General features: G+C 42.3%; 1 protein-coding gene and 5 non-coding genes across 9 annotated transcripts; all 6 read left to right on the top strand.

The window, feature by feature from the left end:
* Nucleotides 1–3,212: 3,212 nt before the first annotated feature.
* LOC112271194 lies at nucleotides 3,213–3,310 on the top strand. Its single transcript, XR_002964188.1, has one exon. It is a non-coding gene; the product is annotated as a small nucleolar RNA Z101 (small nucleolar RNA).
* A 109-nt stretch (nucleotides 3,311–3,419) lies between these two features.
* On the top strand, nucleotides 3,420–3,498 carry LOC112271199. Its single transcript, XR_002964193.1, has one exon. It is a non-coding gene; the product is annotated as a small nucleolar RNA Z102/R77 (small nucleolar RNA).
* A 94-nt stretch (nucleotides 3,499–3,592) lies between these two features.
* LOC112271195 lies at nucleotides 3,593–3,690 on the top strand. Its single transcript, XR_002964189.1, has one exon. It is a non-coding gene; the product is annotated as a small nucleolar RNA Z101 (small nucleolar RNA).
* A 63-nt stretch (nucleotides 3,691–3,753) lies between these two features.
* Nucleotides 3,754–3,839, top strand: LOC112271198. The gene has a single exon (XR_002964192.1). It is a non-coding gene; the product is annotated as a small nucleolar RNA Z102/R77 (small nucleolar RNA).
* A 108-nt stretch (nucleotides 3,840–3,947) lies between these two features.
* On the top strand, nucleotides 3,948–4,033 carry LOC112271197. Its single transcript, XR_002964191.1, has one exon. It is a non-coding gene; the product is annotated as a small nucleolar RNA Z102/R77 (small nucleolar RNA).
* A 6,572-nt stretch (nucleotides 4,034–10,605) lies between these two features.
* Nucleotides 10,606–18,229, top strand: LOC100831527. Of its 4 annotated transcripts, none has more exons than XM_024459248.1 (11): nucleotides 10,961–11,103; nucleotides 11,193–11,394; nucleotides 12,024–12,160; nucleotides 12,279–12,341; nucleotides 13,396–13,485; nucleotides 13,817–13,982; nucleotides 14,699–14,885; nucleotides 15,299–16,173; nucleotides 16,866–17,444; nucleotides 17,556–17,621; nucleotides 17,754–18,229. In XM_024459248.1, exons 2-11 carry the CDS (start codon nucleotides 11,215–11,217, stop codon nucleotides 17,865–17,867), a joined length of 2,457 nt encoding a protein of 818 aa, XP_024315016.1. In that variant the 5' UTR covers nucleotides 10,961–11,103; nucleotides 11,193–11,214; the 3' UTR covers nucleotides 17,868–18,229. The 4 variants fall into 4 exon arrangements, with proteins under 4 accessions (XP_024315015.1, XP_010230773.1, XP_024315016.1 ...); XM_024459249.1 differs by having other exon boundaries at nucleotides 12,008–12,160; XM_024459247.1 differs by having other exon boundaries at nucleotides 10,606–11,394.
* Nucleotides 18,230–21,333: the final 3,104 nt, after the last annotated feature.

Raw genomic sequence — 21,333 nt, 5'->3', positions numbered from 1 at the left:
TCAACACGATGTACTTCATGGAGGTAGTGGATCTCGCGGATTGTTTCGTCGTTATTTTGGTTTCTTTCTAGTCGATTTGGCGACGAATCAGCGTTTCGACAACCTGACTTGTAAGGGGTGTGTCCCTGCCACAGTGCGTTCAACGATATTAGGTACTCATCGGTTGCGGTGAGCGACACATGCGGCTATTCAAAACATATGAGGTTAGTCCAACTTGTGCCGCTCTGATCTTCTGCAATTTCATCATCGGAGACATGGATAATTTTCAAGATACGGATGACAGATCAAGAGTTTCACGCTTCAAAAAATCTTGATGTAACTTTTAATTTCATTAGGAGTTTTTGCTGTTGGTTTTCGTTTCTGTTTCGATCACTTGTTCAAATGAAGTCCCCACATGATCAAGAGTCTCATGCTTCAAAAAAAAAGTTGTTGTTGGTTTTCATTAGAATCACTAAAGCCAGATGTTTTCTAAAAAAAGCGTGCCCGCCGGTGTTGGACTTGTTCAAATGAAGTCCCCACGTGAAAGCAAATGACAAGTTGGACAGTGAGCTAAGTTCCCCTCTAACTCGCGGCGGCCTGAGAGGGAGGAGAATAAGTCGTAAAAGCCGCATGGTTTACTTGCCGCGCCCATTACTAGCCATAGCCCAAAGCAGGTCGTAGCTAATGGAGACAACACGAGCTTCATGGTGGGTCATCGACGCCATGTCACAGTGGTGCTTGCCTCATGACTCTGGTTGTCACACTCGCTGATTTTGGAGCTGCCATGTCACCACATAACTTTTTTTTTCCGAAGAATGTAACCACAGACCCAGCCCTGCACGAGACCTGACGTGTGGTCCCGTTTGAGAGATTAATGATCCAGGGGTAGCCACTATAAGCCAGCGACTCGTGCGTGGTTTTTTATTTTATTTTTGCCTTAGTGAATAGGTCGGTCCAGTTTCATGTTTGGTTGCCTAACCCGAGCATCTAGTTCTTCTTCCTCCTCGGGTACTGGACTCGAATAGCCCAACCTCCGCCACCGCCGGTTGATCTCCCATTAGATTATCTCACTCTCGATCGTTTTCTCTCAAATTGAAGCGTGGGTATTTTTTTTTAAAACTTAGTAGCAACAACTCATCGTACAAAAGATATAACAATGTAGACATGTCCGATGGAAATTAGCTGGTTCTAGGCTGTACATTATGCGGTGCAACGAATACTCATTGGACTGCTTCTGCACATGTATAAAGAAGAGAAAGGAAGATGTTTTTGTCGCCATGAAAGCTCATAGAATTTCTCCAAATCTACTAGAGATTTCTTCAACCTTTCTTCAATTAGAGGAAACACATTACTGCCATTTTAAGACTTGCTAACAAAGGAGAGGCCATGCATGGGACACAACAATTGCTTCTACCGTCGTTAAGAAAATGGTTGGACAATCTATGCACTTGTACATCTCCTTTCACCACTGAAGTACACATTTCTAGACAAAGTGCCTGGTGACGTGGTAGAACCCTCTCTCTCCCTCGCCTCCAATCAACGCTTTGCACTGTACATGCTCATTGGTCTGTTGATCCCCGACGCATCTATGAAGTATTCCTCGTCTCCGATTACAAATGAATGTATGACTGAATCTGTCGAAGCATCATTTGGTATTTGTAGACTGACATAATGCTATGAGGAGTTAAGAAATTTATGGTCGTGTCTTTTAGATATATCATGATCTACTATTCAGTTTTACCCGTTGCGTTTTTGAGCTTGTTGTATGTTCTGGATTGTGATGGCATGTATATATGTTTTTTTGTTCTTTTGCTTTGAACTGGTGATGTATATATGTAGACTGACATTTGGCGGTTTCTCTACCGGAAATCGGTGGGGAACCCAATGTTTCAAAAAAGAAAGTTCTTGATTGTTCTTTTTAAAATATGTTGGTTACATGTTTTTGTCGTGCTGGTGTTACGGCAGATGGCATAGGATGGATTAAGTTGGGACGGATGGAAGAAAGAGGATATGGAGGAGGGATGGCGCAGTGTAAACTACGCACGAAACAAAAGAACACACGATGATTTATCCAGGTCCGGAGCCCTCTAGATGGTAAAGCTCCTACTCCTGCCTTGAGTTGTACAAGGACTACAATGGTGTTACTTGAGCTGTGTTTTGAGGAAGAAGAAGTAGAACTAGCAAAGAGATCAATCCAGGAACCCCTCTCTATGGAGGGCTTGGGCCTCTATTTATAGTGCCATAGGTGTCTCCATGCTAGGTGGGGCAGATCGCCCCTGTAGCCACGTTCTCGGGCCCGTCGGGTACTGCCCGTGGTCCCCTTTGGATTGTCCGGGAGGGGATAGTGCAGCCTTGTACTTAAGTACAGTGACGCGCCGCGCACTGTAGCTATGCTCCGACTTGGTCATCGTATTTCTATGGCGCGTCACTGTGCTCCCGTCCGGATGGCGACATGTGCGACATTTGCTTTTACGTGATTGAAGGGATACGGCTTTACTTTTGACCGGAGGACAGCTTCCGCCCGACCTGCACACACAAGATAAAGTAGTGATGCCGACATACCTTTTGTATGTCGACTTATAAGTGCTGGCTTATTTTCATATGCCGGTCCAGGCTCTGCCAATCCGTCAGTTGAATCTCGTCATGACCCTATCCGGGGTCATTACCCCGACAGTTTTTCTTCGGGATATTGTGATTATTACATGGTAATTAATCAGTCCAATCAGTCCCCAGTTTTTTTTTTTAGAACGTCCCCAGGTTGTTCCATGTGTTCTCACGAGTTGCTGATCGTTCTTCCGGCCCGGCGAGGGGATTTGGTTTTTCTTTTGTTTTTTTAGACGAGCGACGGGATGTTCTTTTCCATCCACGTTGCTCCATGTAAACAACACGAGAATACAAGATCCCTGCTGGGCTTTTATTACGTCCATGACGGCCCACCTCGCGCGCAAATCTGGGCCGTCCGTGGTTAACCAGTAGGTTGCTCTGCAGGGCGTCAGATATGGCCGCCGCCCGGCATAACCCTAAGAAAACCCTAGGCTGCGCCGCACCACCCCTCCGCCGCCTCCTTTTCTCAATAAATATCACGGGGACTGCTCGCCCTCTCAAATCTCCTACTTCCGCAGTTCATCTCTCTTCTTCGATTTTATCGCCGTTTTTGTTTTGTATGTTTACGTTTTCTTTGTGGAGTTTTTCGATAGTTCCCGTTCTTGATTCTGTTTTCCGGAGGAGCGTCGTTGGTGCAGATGAGGAGACACGAGTTTTATGGGTAATTTGCGTCTGAGGCGTCTCTGTGATGTCACACCCTTTTCACCTTGGAGATCTGATGCACCCTTCCCTCCATTAGATCTGTTTCCCTTCCCTCTTTTCCTTCTTATTCTAAGTGCCGATTAGTGTTGATTCTGTTCCCTTTACCTCTTTTCATTCGTAGTATTGATTCTCCTGGGCGAGATGAGGATGAAATTATTTTTTGATGGACCGGTATGATGGCCAATATCATGTATTAGCTCTATCTGATCAATCCCCACATTCCATTTTTCTAAAAAAAGTTTTGGGTAGTGGAAAGCTAGTTCTTTTTTCTTTTTTTATTCTTATTTTCTTTCATGACTTCTGTTAGTCGATGCAGATGAGGAGACACGAGTTTATGGGTAATTTGCGTCTGAGGCATCTCTGTGATGTCACACCCTTTTTCACCTTGGAGATCTGATGCATGTTTACATGTTCTAAACTTGTGTTTTCACCGAATTTTCTTTGTAGTAGTAGTAGTTAGTTTGTGGGAGATGAGATGATGAATGAGATTAATTTCCCTATTGGTTTGATTGGCTGACATGATGGCCTAAATACTGAACCGAATCTGATCATCCTCCCAAAAAGTTATTTTTGATTTTGGTTGTTTTTTCTTGTTTCTTAAAGCTTTTGTTTTATTGTTGGTGGAATTTCTATTCCCAGACGAGTTTGGTAATCAGGCCGAGAGATGAGATGATGAATGAGATTAATTTCCCTATTGGTTTGATCGGTCAACATGATGGCCTCAATTCTGAACCGAATCTGATCATCCTCGGTTATTCACAGCTCCCTGGATATTATTTTTTCTGTCTGTCCATACGCAGAATTCTCCATAACGGCTTTAAAAATTAAAAAGAAGGTTGAAAACTTCAAATTGGCCACTTTTGTCTGACCACGGCGTACTCGGTCGTCAGCGGAATATTAACCCGAAGACTAAGAACCCCGATGAAGGTTCAGGATTAAAATGGACCGAAGAAACGAACGCTGCTACTTCTGCTTTCGCTATAACTAATTTGGGAATGGTTAAATATGTGTGTTAAACTTGCTATTCAGTGTGTTCCTGTTTCAACCAAGTTTTTGTTTGGCAAACAAGGTTCTCAATTTCTTTTAAGCTAAATCGTTGGGGTTGATAGAATATTAGCATCCATGCTGAGTACTAATCAGATGCCTCGTGCTCGAAATATAGGACCAGCGAACACCTTGCGTTTCGCTGTGCTTCGGAGACACGAGAACATAACGTATGTGCTAATTGCTAGATTACTAATATTGTTATTATTGCATTTCAGTGCTTTTCTATGAAAGTTATGAATTGTTAATATACATACATACTACTATGGTAATTAGAATTAGACTGGATGGACGTGCAGGAGCACTTGGCGTTGTCATGCCGATCAAGGTCAAGGTAGTTCACAGAACCGTCGTCATGGTCGATCTTCAGATCTTTCCATTCAGCTTTTGGAGTCATCCCGCGATCTTGCAATTTATTAAATGATTGTACGCTGACCTAATTAAATTTGTGTGTTATCCCTGATCGCATTACTACATGATGACAACCTAAATTTCGTGATTGGTCCGATCCATGGTGCCTAATACTACGTGTGCCAAGATCGATCGAGTCTACAGTAGACAATGGAAAATCTCCGTGCTAGTGCTGACGCAGCCGTGATCACCCTTGTCTCTAGGGATAAAACGTTCCGACGCTTAACTTTTTTCCGCTCTTTTGACGTGATGCGAGTGCTATACCCTGTCGACATGGGTGTCGCCGTCTTATCTTAAAAGAAGCTTCTCTCCTTTCTTGCGAATACTCTGTCGCAGTGTCGCGTCTTCCATGTTCTGTTCCGGGCCGGCACGTAAATACCTTCGCCACAGCCTGACGACAACGGTGTAAAATCCAAATTGGAACCAGTGGAAGTTGACAGTCCAAACCTAAACCAAACTGGACGCCCTTTCCGTCCAAACCAAACCAACCGATGTCCTGCTATTGGTAGGAATGGTTGGAGCAAATGGGATCCCCAAATTTTGTCCCAAAATGTATTTTTTTGTTCATTTGGGAAAGCAATGGACATGTGTCCTTTCCATGTCCACCCTCATCATCCAATCACATCCCCCAAATTCCTCTCTTAAATGCAAGTGATCAAACGCATTCTGACCACCTATGAGAGATGCACCGGCCAGCTGCTAAGCCCGGCCAAATGCTCCATCCTCTTTGGGAGAAATGTCTCGCAGCAGAACAGTGCGATTGTCGCTACGACCCTGGGAGTTAGTCAAGTCCGGGGCTCCCCGTCCCGGATGGTGCTATGAAGAACGGAAAATTCATGTCTATTAAAGAGAAGACCGCCAAGAGATTAGATGACTGGTTTGAGAAATACCTTTTGGCTAGAGGGAAGGAGGTTCTTATTAAATCGGTCCTCCAAGCCCTCCCTTCCTATGCTTCCTATGCGATGAGTGGGTTCAAATTCCCTAAGAATAACTATGAGGATTTGGAACATTTGACAAGGAACTTCCGGTGGGGAGACGAAGAAAACAAACGTAAGATCCATTGGTCTGGCTGGGACAAACTCTTCAGACCGAAGATGAAGGGCGGTATGGGCTTCAAGGATATGTTCCTCTTCAACCAGGCCTTACTTGCAAAGCAAGCTTGGCGCCTCCTAGACAAGCCGGATAGTTTCTGCGCTCTTGTGATCAAGGCAAGATATTTTCCCCACGGTAACCTCCTCGATACAGCCTTCATTAAATCCCCTTCACAGGTTTGGCAGGGTATAATGCATGGCCTAGAGTTACTAAAAAAAAGCTACGTGTGGCGCATTGGCAATGGGAAGTCTGTGGATATTTGGAGACATAATTGGCTGCCTAGGGGGGATCTCTGTATTACTGGGAAAGCCTGCAATACCAGGCTTCGGAAAGTTGCAGATCTTGTTTCTCCGAATTCCAATAATTGGAACGAACCGCTGATTAGGCAGATATTCTACCCTCATGATGCTGAAGCCATCCTGCAAATTAAAATCCCGGCGGACGGCAGTGACGATGTCCTGTCATGGTACCCAGAGAAGCTTGGGAATTTCAGTGTCAGGTCGGCCTATCGTTTGGCCACGGGTGAATATTCTGAAGACATGTCCGGCAGCTCAAGCTCTGATCCGGCTGGCCATCGTAAGCTCTGGAATGTGATCTGGAAGGCAAATGTCCCTCCCAAAATCAGAATCTTCGCTTGGAAACTGGCCACCAACTCGCTGGGTGTCCAAGAGCTGCGCAGCCGGCGTCTGAAGAAAGTGAACCCCCTCTGCTCCCTTTGTGGAACCAAAGTGGAATCTTCTAATCATGCTGTCATGGCCTGCCCGAAGGCCCTTGCTCTCCGCCATCGTATGAGGGATGACTGGAAGCTACCTCCTGAAGACAAGCTTCGCCAGGTTGGGACTGATTGGGTGCTTGTCATCCTGGACTCAGCCGATGTTGTCACTCGCCAGCGCCTCTTATTCCTCTTGTGGCGTGCGTGGTTCCTCCGTAATGACATCGTCTTCGGATCGGGAAACGGCAACTGTGGAAGATTCAGCTCGCTTCATCTGAAGCTATTCGCTGGCAATGGAGAATATTAAGGGTGATGATGCGGCTCTTCTCGGGTGCTTTGGCGAAGCCGGCATCTCAAAGCTCCCTTTGGAGGCCACGCGTGCTCCCGCGGCAGCTCTCGCCACTCCGGACGCTCCCACTTGCAGGCCCTGTAATTGGTCCCCGACGCCAAGCGGCTGGCTGAAACTCAACTGCGATGGCTGCTTCCTGGAACAGTCTGGTGATGCGTGGTGGGGAGCTGTTCTCCGTGATGCGACGGTGCGGTCGTCGCGTCGGCGTGGGGCCGCCTCCTGCCCTGCTCCTCGGCCCTGGAGGCGGAAGTAGCGGCGTGCGTCCAGGGAATTACATCCCTGTGCTGTGACAGATTAACCAGTATCCACTTGGAAACGGACTGCAAAACTCTCGTGAACTCTCTGTGTTCGGGCGAGACTGACAGATCCCCTGTCTGTTTCATCACCAGGGAGATCGGGGGCCTGCTGCGCGGCTTCAACAATTTCAACACTAGCTGGGTGAAATGGGACGGTAATAGCCTTGTGCACGGCATTGCGCAGTACGCTAAGGAAAGTGAGTCATCTAGCGTTTTGCTTCACGCTGTGCCTGATCCTTGTATACAACTAATTGCTGAACCTTGTAACCAGGCGTCTTTGCCATGTTAATGGAATTTCTTTCCTTCAAAAAAAAATCCTCTCTCAAATTAGCTTTTCCTTCTCTTTGTCCTCTCTCTTTTTCTTTTCACCTTTCTTCTCATTTTTCCATTTCTTGTTGTCGGGTCAGGACGGACAAAAAAGAGCACTGGACAATGTCCAGACACCCCAAACACGTAGTGCATGTAGAATTTGATTTTTTTTTAAAACCTTGCAGTTTACGGACCTGAATACCGGTTCCACATTTTCGTTTGAATCTTTCACCGTCATCTAATGTTCACATTCACGTTCTAAATGCGAGCCGGATACATTTAAAGCATAGAGCAGACACATAAGTTTTTATACCCTTACAGCTAAATCAAGTTCGTTTAAATACATTTTGAAAGGATCCTGAACTAACCGAATGCAAAACAAGAACAAAACACTGCAATATAACCGCCAAATGTACCACTCTTTTGAATAGTGTACTGTGCTATTTTTAGCATAGGGTGTCTAGCAGGCAGGATCAAGCCAAATTTTAATCTTAGTTTTTTTTGTCGCTAATTTTTGATATAGCAAATCCCTTGTGAACTAGAACTGGGACATAACGGGATCCCACCTATTTTTAGTACAACTCTATTTGTGCGTACCTCATCAAAAGTAGCGGGTTTTCAAATGCACAGTTTGGAAATTCCTTCCAGCATTTTTAGGGGAGGGAAATCATATGCATCTAAACGATAATAAAAAGGACCTAAAAGATTCCTAGGCGCAGCAAGGCCCATGTTCAGGTGTTAAGTTCCATCATGGGGTACGTACGCGCAGCAACTGCTGCAATTATTTGCGAGACACTGCCTTTATTACAAGCATTATTGTAGCTCTTAAAGTCGTCTCTTTGGGAGGAAATTGAATCTTGCAACGTTAGGGGCCTAGAATCCAGGGGGCTTGGTTTTGTTTAACCAAGTGATCAAGATTCTCCGTGATTCTATGGTCGGCAATCGAGATTCCATGGACATGTAGAGGCCAGCTGGGGCCACCATTCAATAAAACTGTGGGAATCGTCATGTTGAGATTCCATGAATCGACTTACTTTCTTTGGAATATAGCGATCTTTTCCATAAAACTATGAGAATTGTCATGTGTTTAAAAATAAATTGTTGTGGCGCGATGAAAACGGACAACTGCGTTACTGGCTATTTGGTCTGAGGAAAACTCAAAGTCAAGTTGATGTTTGTCTGCACCGATCTGTATTTTTCACTAATAAAGCTCCTCAAACTTAATTATAAACTTAATTATAAATAATAACATTATCGATTATTAATTATTAAAGCTCTCTTTCATGGAAAAAAAAACTCCAAGAAACAGATGGTCAAGTTTCAAGCCAGTCAATATTCCAGCATGCAGTAGTTGTGCGGTCTGCACAACATCGGTGGCCACTGTACTCATTACCGCAGTTACTGTCGAGCAAGACTCGGCAACTTGACATGAATAAACAATCATTTAAAACTTTTGTACGTACTCAGATTCAGTGCTGGGGTCGTTATGATGTTATCCTTTTTCTTTTCTTTCTGAAACTGGAAACTTTATCTCCCTCGACCTCTACACCCGATTAAACATGTACACAAGCAACATTACATAAAGAAAAACAAAATTCGCAGATACCCAGGATTCTCCATCTCCACATGTTTTCATGTGAAGAGTAAGCAACGAGCAATCTCACCCTGACGATGTTTAATCAGCAAGGACTCTGGCCTTAGTGGCCTAGGATGTCCTACGAAGCTTACTTGAGATTTGAGTTTCAAAATAACCTGCATCACTTGTAAAAGAATCTACTCCGAGATTAGATCCACAAAACCCGAATTTAAATACTGCAAACCATGTGAGACCCTTCACGTTGCGGTGATAGATAGAGTCCGGAAAGATGAACTGCCAGTGAGCCAGTCTTGCAGTGATGAACTCGTGAAAGGAGCACCTCACCTTAGAAAATCTAATGAGCAAGCAGAAACTAACCCCACTGCGGTTATGTTCATAGCATGCCTACATGATTTATGGCAGGCTGGTCCAGCAAAAATGTCCTGCGAGTTCATTAGCAGTTTCAGTGATAGATTCATGGAAGTAACTGCACCTTTGGCCACCGTGCAACGCAAGGCCGTCTTTGCGAGAGCAAGGGTCATTTAGAGGTAGGTCGTGGTTCACATATCAAGCATGGAATCATTATCAGTTCAGAGTTTGCGGCAAAGATGACAAAAGCTAAAACTTTAGGCGTTCCCGGGAACGGATAGGCTTTACCTTTTCCGACGAATAACGTGAAGGATGACCCGAATAAAAAGAAAAGGAAAAAAATTGACGTGCTTGTTTGGTGAAATATCCAACAGTTGGGAAGGTAAGCACTGGTGAGAGCCAATCAGAGGCGAACAGCTAAATCATGTGCATATTGGCACAACGTCAGTCACCTGGGCTTCTTAAACAGTACTCCCACGCCACCAATAATGGAAAGAACATTGTGTTTAATTTAAACAGCAAGTCAAGAGTGACGCATAACTTACCCTCCCACAGATCTACAAAAATTTAGCTGACTTTCGGTGATCAATCAGTCAGGCCCCAATATTCCATTCAGCATGTAATGACAAGCAGGGTGAAGAAAAAAGCTGCAATCTGATATCAGCAATGGAGCTCCTTTCACGTTTCTCAAGACCCTGCAGTCACCGTTGGTAGTTAGCGTTTGCAAGTTGCAAATGGACATCTGAACTCCTAAGCAACCATCAACTTCCGAAGCAGCAGGAGAAAAGGACGATTTCAGCACAATTATGATAAAGCTATAGCTTTATTCCATCCAATCAATTAAACATCAGATTCCACAAACTTATCAAATAGAAATATTCAAGATTCCCTAGTCTCTTTTTTTCCACGAACCCTTGCCTTTTTTTTCTTCCCCTACACTGTAGGCATAAAGTTATTCACTAAAAGGTTAGCACTACGCCGAGCAGTCCCGGAAAATGTGTGGGAGGTGTGAAGGTGCAACAACTATCTCCTATACAAATATTAGTCCGGCGAGGTATTAACAACGACGGGTGAGAAAGTTACAGACGAAAAGCATTATTGAAAAGGAAAGCAAACCACCAAGGGACTATACTAATGACTTTATGACCTTCATCGAATGGCAGTTGATAGCTCACAGAGAGATATTGATACCTCCCCCTGCAATATTTATTTGTACTGCATACCTTCTCTATTTCAAACTCCAGGACAGATACAGAGGGAGTCCTCCCCAGGGAAGCTTATGATATCCCTTGTTTCGAAGAAAACTCATGATATCTAGCTTCCAACCTTCCAGACTTCGCCTCCTCCGAGGATCGCACAGCTATAGAGGATACCTCTGGCGCTGGCATGCATCAACACCAAGGATAAGATCTACAGGATGGCCATGAATGGTCCATCTTACAGGTTACTCTCGTGGTTTTTATGTTTTGTAGCATGCATTCTCATGGAGTCTGCTGTATCTGTCCATGCATGGTGCCCTCTACATCCGAACTTGAGGCGAGAAGCAGAGTTTAAGCAGAAGACAAATAAGTTCTGGGAGTACCAGGAGCAGAGTAATACATGGGTAGAAATAAGCATGCCTTTCAACTTGATGTCCTGCATCAACGGTACCTGCACAAAGGTAGGATCAATTGAGCAACCAGAAAGGAAACATGGCCGTGCTTCCATTTCTAGTCAAGAGAAGGATACTGATCCAGTCCTGCCCATAAGGAGAAGAATTTCGTTGGCAAGAATGTCAGAATCGTCTGTGTGGGTGACAGGACAAAGTGGATCAATCTATGAGAGGTTTTGGAACGGGGTGATGTGGGTGATTGCTCCTCATGAGCTCCCAACATCGGCTGGGTATGCAACAGCAACTTTCATCGTGAATACAACGATCCTTGCTCTGTCAGAGGCTGGAATCCTCTATCAGGTAAGCTGCGTCCCCTTAGCCTAACTCTAATATACAGTAGACCTAACTTATTCAGACTTGTGGTTCTGATCTTCTAGATCATATCACTACTCTTACTGTCTCTCATACAGATCACTGATGTATTTTTTTAATCTTAAACCGTTTGAGCTCTTCAATAGAACAGTAGTTTGTACTGTAGTGTATACCCTTTTTCGAACATACAGCCGGTATTACTTCCTTTTTACTTGTATGGAGTGACTTTCCTACAACCATGTGTTCACAACTTATAGGAGAAGTTGAGACATATACATAAAGGAGGAACAAGAGTTGTATACACAATGTTATAAAAGGAACAAAAGAGGAAGGAGATAAGAACCTACTGTAATATCATGCTTATTTTAGAACCACTGGTTAGACTGTACTGGTTTCTTTCTATCTTCTAAAAAGGTTTCAGGTCACTCTATTTGCATCTCCTAATTATCTGAAACATAAGATGAGATGCTGTACAATTCAGCATGAAATCATCTATTCTATCCAGTTTTATCAAAGAGTAAAATCTATAACCTGAAGTGAAATAGACTTCGGAATGCATATTAGCTTCTTCCGATTATGCTTTCACTCTAATAGGTAATAGCTCTACATCATTTCAGCTACAGCTAAATGAGCATGCCCAGCCTATCTGGACAGAGATGACATTCACCTCCGAACAACATTTCACAAACCTTGGGGAGAAGACACAAAGCCAAGCTACGCACATAAAAAATGGGATTGTATCACATAATGGAAGGTGAATATCTGCCCTGATGCTTTCTTCTAAGGTCAACTTGTGCACATAAGGGGGCTATCTAGTTAATTTGGAATTACCAACATACACTGATTGAAAGAATTTATTCTTTCTCAATCAGGAAACTTTTCCTTTCTATCATGAATGGGTCCCTACTTGAGGTCACAGAACTTCAGCCTCTAAGGTATGAGTCTTTACTGTTGAACTTCATCCTCTTGCTTGCCTGTAGTATCTTGCTCAAAAATTCAAATGCAAACACAGAAGAAAATTCTAATAAAAGCTTTCACATGCGATGTTTTACTCAAAATCGACATTATAAAGAGGACATTAAAAATCATGGTTCCTTAAATCTATGTCTATTGTTGTGCCTGAATTAAAATAAAGTGGATCAACTACAGGCCATATGTGATCTCATATATATATATATATATATATATATATATATATATATATATATATATATATATATATATATATATATATATCTTTATTCTTTTTTTAATTAGTGGTGTTTCAACATAAAACCCAGTAGAAAACGAGAAAATGTATAAATATTTGTGTCTGACCATATATAGTAAACAAAAACTCAGGGGTAAAGTAAAGGTTTCCCCTTATTTATATTATTGAATCGTATTAACAAACAGGTTGCAGCCTCAGCTACTATTTCAGATTTCTCTCTTTTGGACTTTAAAATTTTAATATGAGGTTAATTGAGTATATCTGGGCAATGATGTGTGTTCCATGGTGAACTATGGATCCTGGAATAATTTATTCAAGGAAAAAACATTCAATCTTTTTAAAACAGTTACATTATAGTATTAAATGGGTGCTCAGTAATTGACTTTACAAAAATGAAGGCATGGTAGACTAAAGGGTGATGACTTTTTATTTATATATCATTTTCCGGACTAGAATGCAAACAGTACATTTGTAGTTTTGACCAAAGTTTAGGTTAATTCAGTGAAGACAATGTTTCGTATTGTAAAGTTGCCAAACTTCCTATAACCTATTTATGGAAATCAAACATTCTGCAGCTTCTTTTATTACTATTACCAGTGGCGGAGTCAGTCTGCTCCTCGAGCCTGGGCAAAGCCTATACAAACTAATATTTTGCTTAAGAAAAGTCATTTTTCAGCTTTCATATCAGTGTACTAATCAGTAGAAAAATTTCTGGCAAGCCACTACTATTACCATGGCCTATTTTAAAAAGTAATTGATGAATGCTACTGATGCAACAGGTGGAATTGCCACGGGCGTCCTCCAGGAGCGGATGTATCATATATATCTGATGCTGAAAACGCAAGACCAGGGACCGTGTTCACAGTAAGGTATGGGGTACCTTTTCTACCTATTATAGAAGCAAAAAAATGGTTCAAAAAATGCCAGGTTAAATGACTCAAACCAAGAAAAACTTCTACAGAAAAGAGGGGTGCAAGTAAAATCAAATGTGTTCCTCCCACTTTTCTTGACATATTTTCTACCCCAGCTCTATGGGTACATTAAACATAAAACTAGGAGGATAGGTTAAACAATTCATATATCAACCTTCTCAGACAAATCAACACCATACACATCTATGTTGTTCCTCCAAGACTTGATATACTTGTATGATATATTTGATCATGTACTCCAATGCTAAGATGGGATAATGCAGTGCAGTTCTACTGGAGACCTATATGAATTTGACAAAGAAACGAAGCCATCATGGAAAAAGCATATATGGAATGAACAGACAACAAAAAATGTCTCGCTGAGCTCATCTGTCGGGTGTGTTTTACATGGTCTCTTGGGATCTAATTCAGTATCACTTTTTCTGATAACCAAGGTATGTAAGATTTTTTTTTATCAGAAGCAATTTACTGGATCCAAGCTTATATGGCAATATTTTATATTTCGTGGGTACCCATCTGCATAACATGTACGTCAAATGTAAACACCCAAAGCGAAGTTGAACTTTTATAATTTGAGAACAATATATTATGTCATGTGTTCCTGATAGTTATGAATCTTAGCTGAATATCTTATAGCAGAATAGCACCAAGATGCTAAGTCAATCATAACAGTGCGACAAATATCATCCGCTACATAGCTCAAGATAAATAATACTCCCTCCGTTCTATAATATAAGGCGCCCACGCATTTCGAGGTCCAACTTTGACCATCAATTAGACTAACAAAATGTGAATTACGTGTTATAAAAATTATACCACTAGATTCATATCTGAAAGAAGTTTCCGACGGTATAATTTTTACAATACATAATTCACATTTTGTTGGTCTAATTGGTGGTCAAAGCAAAATCTTAAAATGCGTGCGTGCCTTATATTAAGGAACGGAGGGAGTAACTTTAAGCTTCATGGGCAAAAAAAATGATAAGTTCCCACCAAAGAATAAGTTGAAAAGAATTAAACAATAACAAAAAATGTTTGCTAGCTGTTAAAGTAAGACCATGTCATGGCTAGGAAACTAAGGCCCTGTTTCATCAAAAGAGCAAAATTTAATTTATACATTCAATTGCTAAAGGTATTTATAGATTGGCAGGATGGTATTTTAGTGGAGCGGCGGTTGCATAGAAGGAAGTGGAAGTGGGATAAACATGGAGCACCTAAGAGTCAAAGACTCAGCTCAATTACAGAAATTCAAAAGGATGAATCTAATGATGCAACTTCAATGTTTTTTACGACAACCACAGGAAAAGTATTTGAGTATCAGTTTCCAAAATATACAGGTATAAACTCCTCCTTTGGACTTCAGAGATCTTTATTTCTTGTGTCATGAGGTCATTCAAATTACGTTGAATTTGCAGATACTTCTCAACAGAGAACCATTTATCCAGTTACAGATTTGTCCTTTACTTCTTTCAAGTTGAAAGATAGAAATAAACCATAATTATGAAGATGCTAGTTCAGGACGTACTTCAAGTAAAGCGAATCTGCAGCAATTAAAATCTTCTTATAAAAAGTATATGCCACATTAAGGTCTTGATATGATGTTGTATGATCTTCTTTTGTCAACAATAAAAATAAACATGGTACAACTTTGGCTTCTTGCCTAGGACTATATCATTTCTGTAAACTTTTTATTTTGAATAAATTGTAACTTCAAATCATACTAATTCTTAATGTTCCAACTTCCAAGCAGAACATAAGTTGACATTGTTTATCTTTTTCACTGGACAAGGTGGGGCTCAAAGCAACAAGATCAGAGGACTATGGGTAAATCACATGTCCCCTGACCATGCAGAAGTCGCACGAAACGTCCGAGGTTTACAGGTTCAAGTTGGCAGAATGATATTCCAACTAGATGATGGCAGGCTTGGAGAGCTGCATTTACCTGGTATGGGAGGTGGTCATTTTGGCCCAAATCAACAGAATAGCATAAGAAGGAAAGTGTCAAACAAGTACGAGTGGTCTATCCTAGATACACCAGAAACAGAAGGTTGGAATGCGGACTATTGCACTGAAGAGCATGGGCCGACAAACTGTATTACCGGAGCAGTGAATGTAGCTGCAGATACAGAACCAACCAACTTGAGCAATGCCCCGCCTAGAAGGCGCAAAGCAGAAAAGAAGCAACACTACCTATGTGTTCATAGTCATGACAGTGATGAAACAGAATCATACAACATTCTATCACGAAGCATATATCTTAGCTTTCATATGAGGGTAATGCATGCAGATAGATCACTTTTCCTCATAACAGATAACGGATTAACTTTGGAATATCTAAACAGCAATGGTGTGTGGCTATGGCTAAGACATGAGCACACTACAGCCATGAAAGGTACACTAGGAAGCTACAACGGCAGCTTGTATCTTGTCGATGTTCATGGTAGCTTACATATTAGAGAAAGAAACGGAGACGAACTCTTATGGATTAATTGCACAGCAATGAGGAAGGGAAGACAGGTTGCCAGTGGGGCTCCATGGGATGGCATCCCTGGTTTATCACGCAGAGTGACAACAGATGATGCGCTTTTCTTCGTTAACAAAAGAGGCAGATTGCTACAGTTCACGGTAGAAGTTCAAACATGTTTTATTTCTTTAATTAATGCTAGCCTTATAAGATAACATAAAACTTAAAATGTGCCATTTTTATACAACCTACTGCAATTATCCAAGATTGAATGCACGCACCTTTATCAGCGAAAGGTATTAGTTTTATCTGCTACCCAAAGTCCTGCACAGCTCCTTGAAAAAGAAAAGGAAAAGGTCCTGCATAACAATAAGCAAAGGGTTTTTTCCATACAAGGAAATTATGAATGTATGGCTCAAGATAATTTCATGTATATGCATCACACATTGACCTAGAGTACAGATGTAGTTAAAGAATTCACGGTAGGAGTTTATAGCTAGAGAGCAGGCACAAGAAAATTCAACATCAGGATACATGTAGCAGTCATATACTCTAACCTTCCAGAGTAGAAATTTCATAGAAGATATGAAATGTACCACCACCTCCATTATAAAAGTAAGAGTCGGGTTCCTGATTTCTATCAATCAAGTAATTAATTTTCTTTTCTTGTACCATCCATTCTTTCCACAGTTATTCAGGTGCAATCTTAAAGATATGAGCTCGCAATAAATTTAATATAAAATGTGACGTATATCAAGAAGCATTCATTTTATTTTAGTCAGGCAAGTTTGCTAAGTTTCTTAACTTAGGTGAAAAACGCAATCATAACGAAGTTCTTTTGAATATTTTGCAGGTTGCATTGCGTAAATTCAAGTGGAGGGACTGCCACAGCCCTCCCGATACAAAGATTGCATTCATCGTGGATCAGGAGGTGTTTAGAAGAAACATCATCTTCGTGGTTGGACGCAACGGTCGCATGTACCAGTATAACAGAATTACAGAGCTATGGCACAGGCACTACCAATCACCTCACCTCGTCCTCGCAAGATCTCCCGGGACAGCCATGAGACCGTCCCCTCTCTCCCTCACCGGCTCCATCTTCATGTTATCCGAGCACGGCGGGCTCGTGGAGTACCATTTCAGTCCACAGGACGGATGGGAGTGGATCGAGCACGGGACTCCCCACCGGGACGTCACCCTTGTAGTAGCCCCAGGGCCTTGCTTTGACGGCGCCCAGCTGTTCGTGGTCGGGTCTGACGGGCAGGTCTACCGGCGGCACCTGGACAAGCGGACATGGGGATGGACGAGCCATGGGCACCCGTCGGAACCATCCACCACGGCGCCGGACATGATCGGCGGCCGCGAGCAGAGCTGCGCCCACGCCGCAGACGCACACTACGCGAGCAGCTTCAGGGGAAGCTGCGACGAAAAGGTCTGAGCCGCAAACACCCTAGATTACGGTGTCCTTCTCCCTCATCTTCCTTCGTTGCTATTTTCTCGGTAATGGGAGTCGCTAATGGCGGCCAGGCAATTTGACGAACAGGTGGCAGCCGTGCGGCCGGTGCCGTTCTCGGAGGACGCGGTGGTCTTCGAGCTGCGCGACGGCCGGGTAAGCAAGCGAGGCAAAGCTCACACTACTGGCCCCTGATCCTCGTCGCGTCGCGTGAATCATATTACAGTACTTGATTGGCGGGGCACGGGAACGAATTGCTTACCGGGGCTTTGATTCTGTGGCGTGCAGCTGGCGGAGCTGCGGCGGGCGGCGGAGGGGCGCGGCGGCTGGGAGTGGGCGCGGATCATCGGCACGCCGGCGAGCGCCTGCATGACCAGCTACTGGACGGCCGTCGCCACGTAGCCGGCGGGAGCGGAAGGGAATCCTTCTGGTGTAGCGGGAATGCAAACGGGGGATCAAAATTTGAACGGAATACCGAGTACGGCATAGGCACGACAGGAGTACTACTAGCGCATGTACAGCAGACATCCATGAAACAGATCGAGGTAGTTGTTCACTTTCGGACAGATTCTTCTGGAGCAAACAGTATCTCACAGGAGGTAAGACTAGAATATTGAATTCGTCAAAAGATAGTCATGGCTGCCCCTCGATGAAGCGCGTGTTTGATCATGTACTCGCTCCGTCTCGTGTCAACTGGATTCAAATTTGCTTAAATATTGATATATTTATGAATTCATTTAGTATGGGATGGAAGGAGTACATTATATCAAATTTGCTCAAATATTGATATATTTATGACTTCATTTAGTATGGGATGGAAGGAGTACATTATACACAGAAACAATTTTTGTTAAAGTACTCCGTACTAAATACGCTGAAACAAAATGTCCTGAAACCCATCTATTGACGAATCGCACGTTGATTCAATCCTTCTTACTAGCTAGCGTACATTTTCCGCTACTTTGACACGTTGATTCAGCGTATAAATTAGCAGTCCTTGAGAATTGGTAGCACTCCAACAAAATGATGAAGCAGAATGTGAAAGCGTACGGACTCATACCGCATAGATACGAAAAAGGGAGAGGAAATAAAAGGCGAAGGTGAAAATAAATTATGAAAAAGATAAATTCTATGGCTAATATACAACTGATTAAGGTATTCTAAACTTAATGCACACCTATTGGACGAGAACTTAAGAAATCAGAATAATTTTTTGATGTTAAGATAGAAAGTATTCCACTTAACTCTTATTCTTTTCTTTCTATATTATATGGATGCAGAAGGAAAAAAATGATGGTGGGCCGTTTGTAAATATAACTAGGTGATTTCCTGCGCGTTGCCGTGGAAAATTCTATATGCATGTTTGGATATGATTTTAAAAACAAATGATAATAATATGATTTATTATAAAAGAAATATGAATATTGTAAAACAAAACGACTTTATCATTCATAACACCTATGCAACAAAACAATAAGTGCAACTTCGATGTGCATGAACATCAACAATTTCGAAGAAACCGAAAAGTGAAACTTCGTCAACCTGAATTCTTAGAAAAATTGTCATACATATCTTAAAAATATGTGTGTTTGGTGAAATATTTTATATGCAACGTGAAGATAAAAAATCCTAAGCATCAAAATATTAAATTCGAATGGAGCGTCAAAATGGATTCCTAGTGTACTACAACACATGATGTGGAGACTTTAAATGCCCATGATGTGCATGATGTGGATGCAGATGTGGACATTTTGCATGTGAAGCTTGCAAACATTAATTGCACATAAAAATATGTGTGTTTGGTAAAATATTTATATGCAACATGAAAATGAAAATCCTAGGTATCAGAATATTGAATTTGAATGGACCACCAAAATGGATTCCCGGTGTACTACAAAACATGATGTGGATGGTGATGTGGAGATTTTGAATGCCCATGATGTGCATGATTTAGATGATGATGTGGACACCTTGCATGTAAAACTTGCAAACATTAATTGCATTAGTGGGAATCAACTTTATAGGTTATATAGATATAGATATATTGTTCGATGTTAGAATGCAAGAGTAGACTATTTTTAGCATGTTCTATGTTAGCATGCAAAGGCAAAAATACCAGTATGTTCGATGTTAGCAATGCAGGGGCAAAAAAAATCGACTCTGTTTCTAAATATAATGTGTTGTTGATCCGATTTTGTTCTAAGTCAAATTTCTTAAAATTGAAACATTTTGTAAAGCGATATACTAAAATCTACAATATCTAATAATATAACATAAAAAGATATATATCATGACGGGTTAATAAAACTAATTAAGAATTGTACATGTTGATAGAATTTTCATCTAGGACAAAGCTAAAACATCTTCTTTTGTAACAGATGAAGGGTGAAGTAGAAGATATAGGTAGATCTGCTCGTATCGAGAGGAAGTGTTTGGCGTATATAAAGATGAAGAAAATATGATAAAAAAGCACCAAGAAGCAACAAATTGAGTTAAGGAAAGCAACAACCTAAAGAACCGCGTCTCATATCAATGACTGTATAAGATGATTCATCCTTGCCCGGGCCTGATCGGCTGATCCTAGCGTGGAGGTGATCTTGCAAGCTGCAAGGAACCCAATGGCATGCATGTGCCCGTGAACTCAAGATCCTATGATCTTCATCGGCGCAGTAGCGAAGCGAGGTTGACGAGATTCGGGTGGCGCAGACCGTTCAGTATCACGACACGGCCAAGAAACTCCTTGCTTGTCGTTGCTGCGTTCCTCTGATCTGATGACCCATCGTCAGGATGCAGAGCGCTGCTGCTGCTTTATAGCAACAACCTATACATGAATATAGCCTACCAGCCACTACGAGACAGTCGTCTCTGTAGTTCCTTTTCGCCACCGCGAGCCCGCGCTTCGACGGGAATTCTTCTTCTTAGCCGGTCAATTAATTAGCACGCCTTTTGTTTCTTCTGTTCCTCCAGAATCCAGATATGAGCTCAGCACATATACCTTCGAGCAGCCGTATTACTGTCAACCTTACAAATCTCCCCACAATTACTTTCCAAATCTTTGTGTTAATAAACCAAGTTATTCATCAGATCTTTTCGAACCCCAAAATACAATCAAATCCGGGAACGACGCTGCCATGTGCCAACACATGCTGGCTGGACCCCGGTTCGAAAGTGCAAAGTGGAAGGAGAGGACGTCAGGTAGGAAGGACGACGGCACCAGCTAGCATCGACGAAGAAGGAAATACACAGACCCTCTTTTCCCCGTGTTCAAAAGCTTTGTCCAAAACCGGCAGGACAGCACCAGATGGGATACACGACCGAGCGCGGGATAGGACAAAGCTGCGATGATGCTTTTGCTTGTTGTACACTCGGTTGGTCTCCGCCCCACGCTCCATGAACGAGTACAGATTCTAATATTCCAATTGGAAGACCAAAACTTCAGAAGATACATGGTGAAGAACGCAACATGGTGAAGATGCATGAAACCGATACATGCACAAGCAGAAAGGCCAAATCACTCAAAGTTGGATGTATAAACAGAACGCGGCGTATGCCGAGTCTCTCGCTATTATAGCTCACGATTTAACTCTGCTTTGCTAAGTTTTTTGGCCGAGTAAAATGCAGTAACAACCAATCTTCTTATCTAGCCAGCTCACTTCGGCCCTTCTACTTGCAAAATGTGTGTGTTTTTTCTTCTGTTGCTGTGCTAGTTTAAGTGACTCATTTTAGTCCCTAGACATGGCAGTAAGCATCGTCAACGCCACGTGGCTGTTTAACATCACCACCGTGATGCCATCCTTTTTATTGTAGCTCCTATATGATCCAGCATCAGGATTCTCGGATTCGTTCTTCCGGGGTGAGATTCGATTTC

The sequence above is a fragment of the Brachypodium distachyon genome, chromosome 2, assembly GCF_000005505.3.
Source record: "Brachypodium distachyon strain Bd21 chromosome 2, Brachypodium_distachyon_v3.0, whole genome shotgun sequence".
Lineage (NCBI taxonomy): Eukaryota > Viridiplantae > Streptophyta > Magnoliopsida > Poales > Poaceae > Brachypodium > Brachypodium distachyon.
Note: the sequence above shows the minus strand (reverse complement) of the source record. Positions and strands in the feature narration are given on the sequence as shown.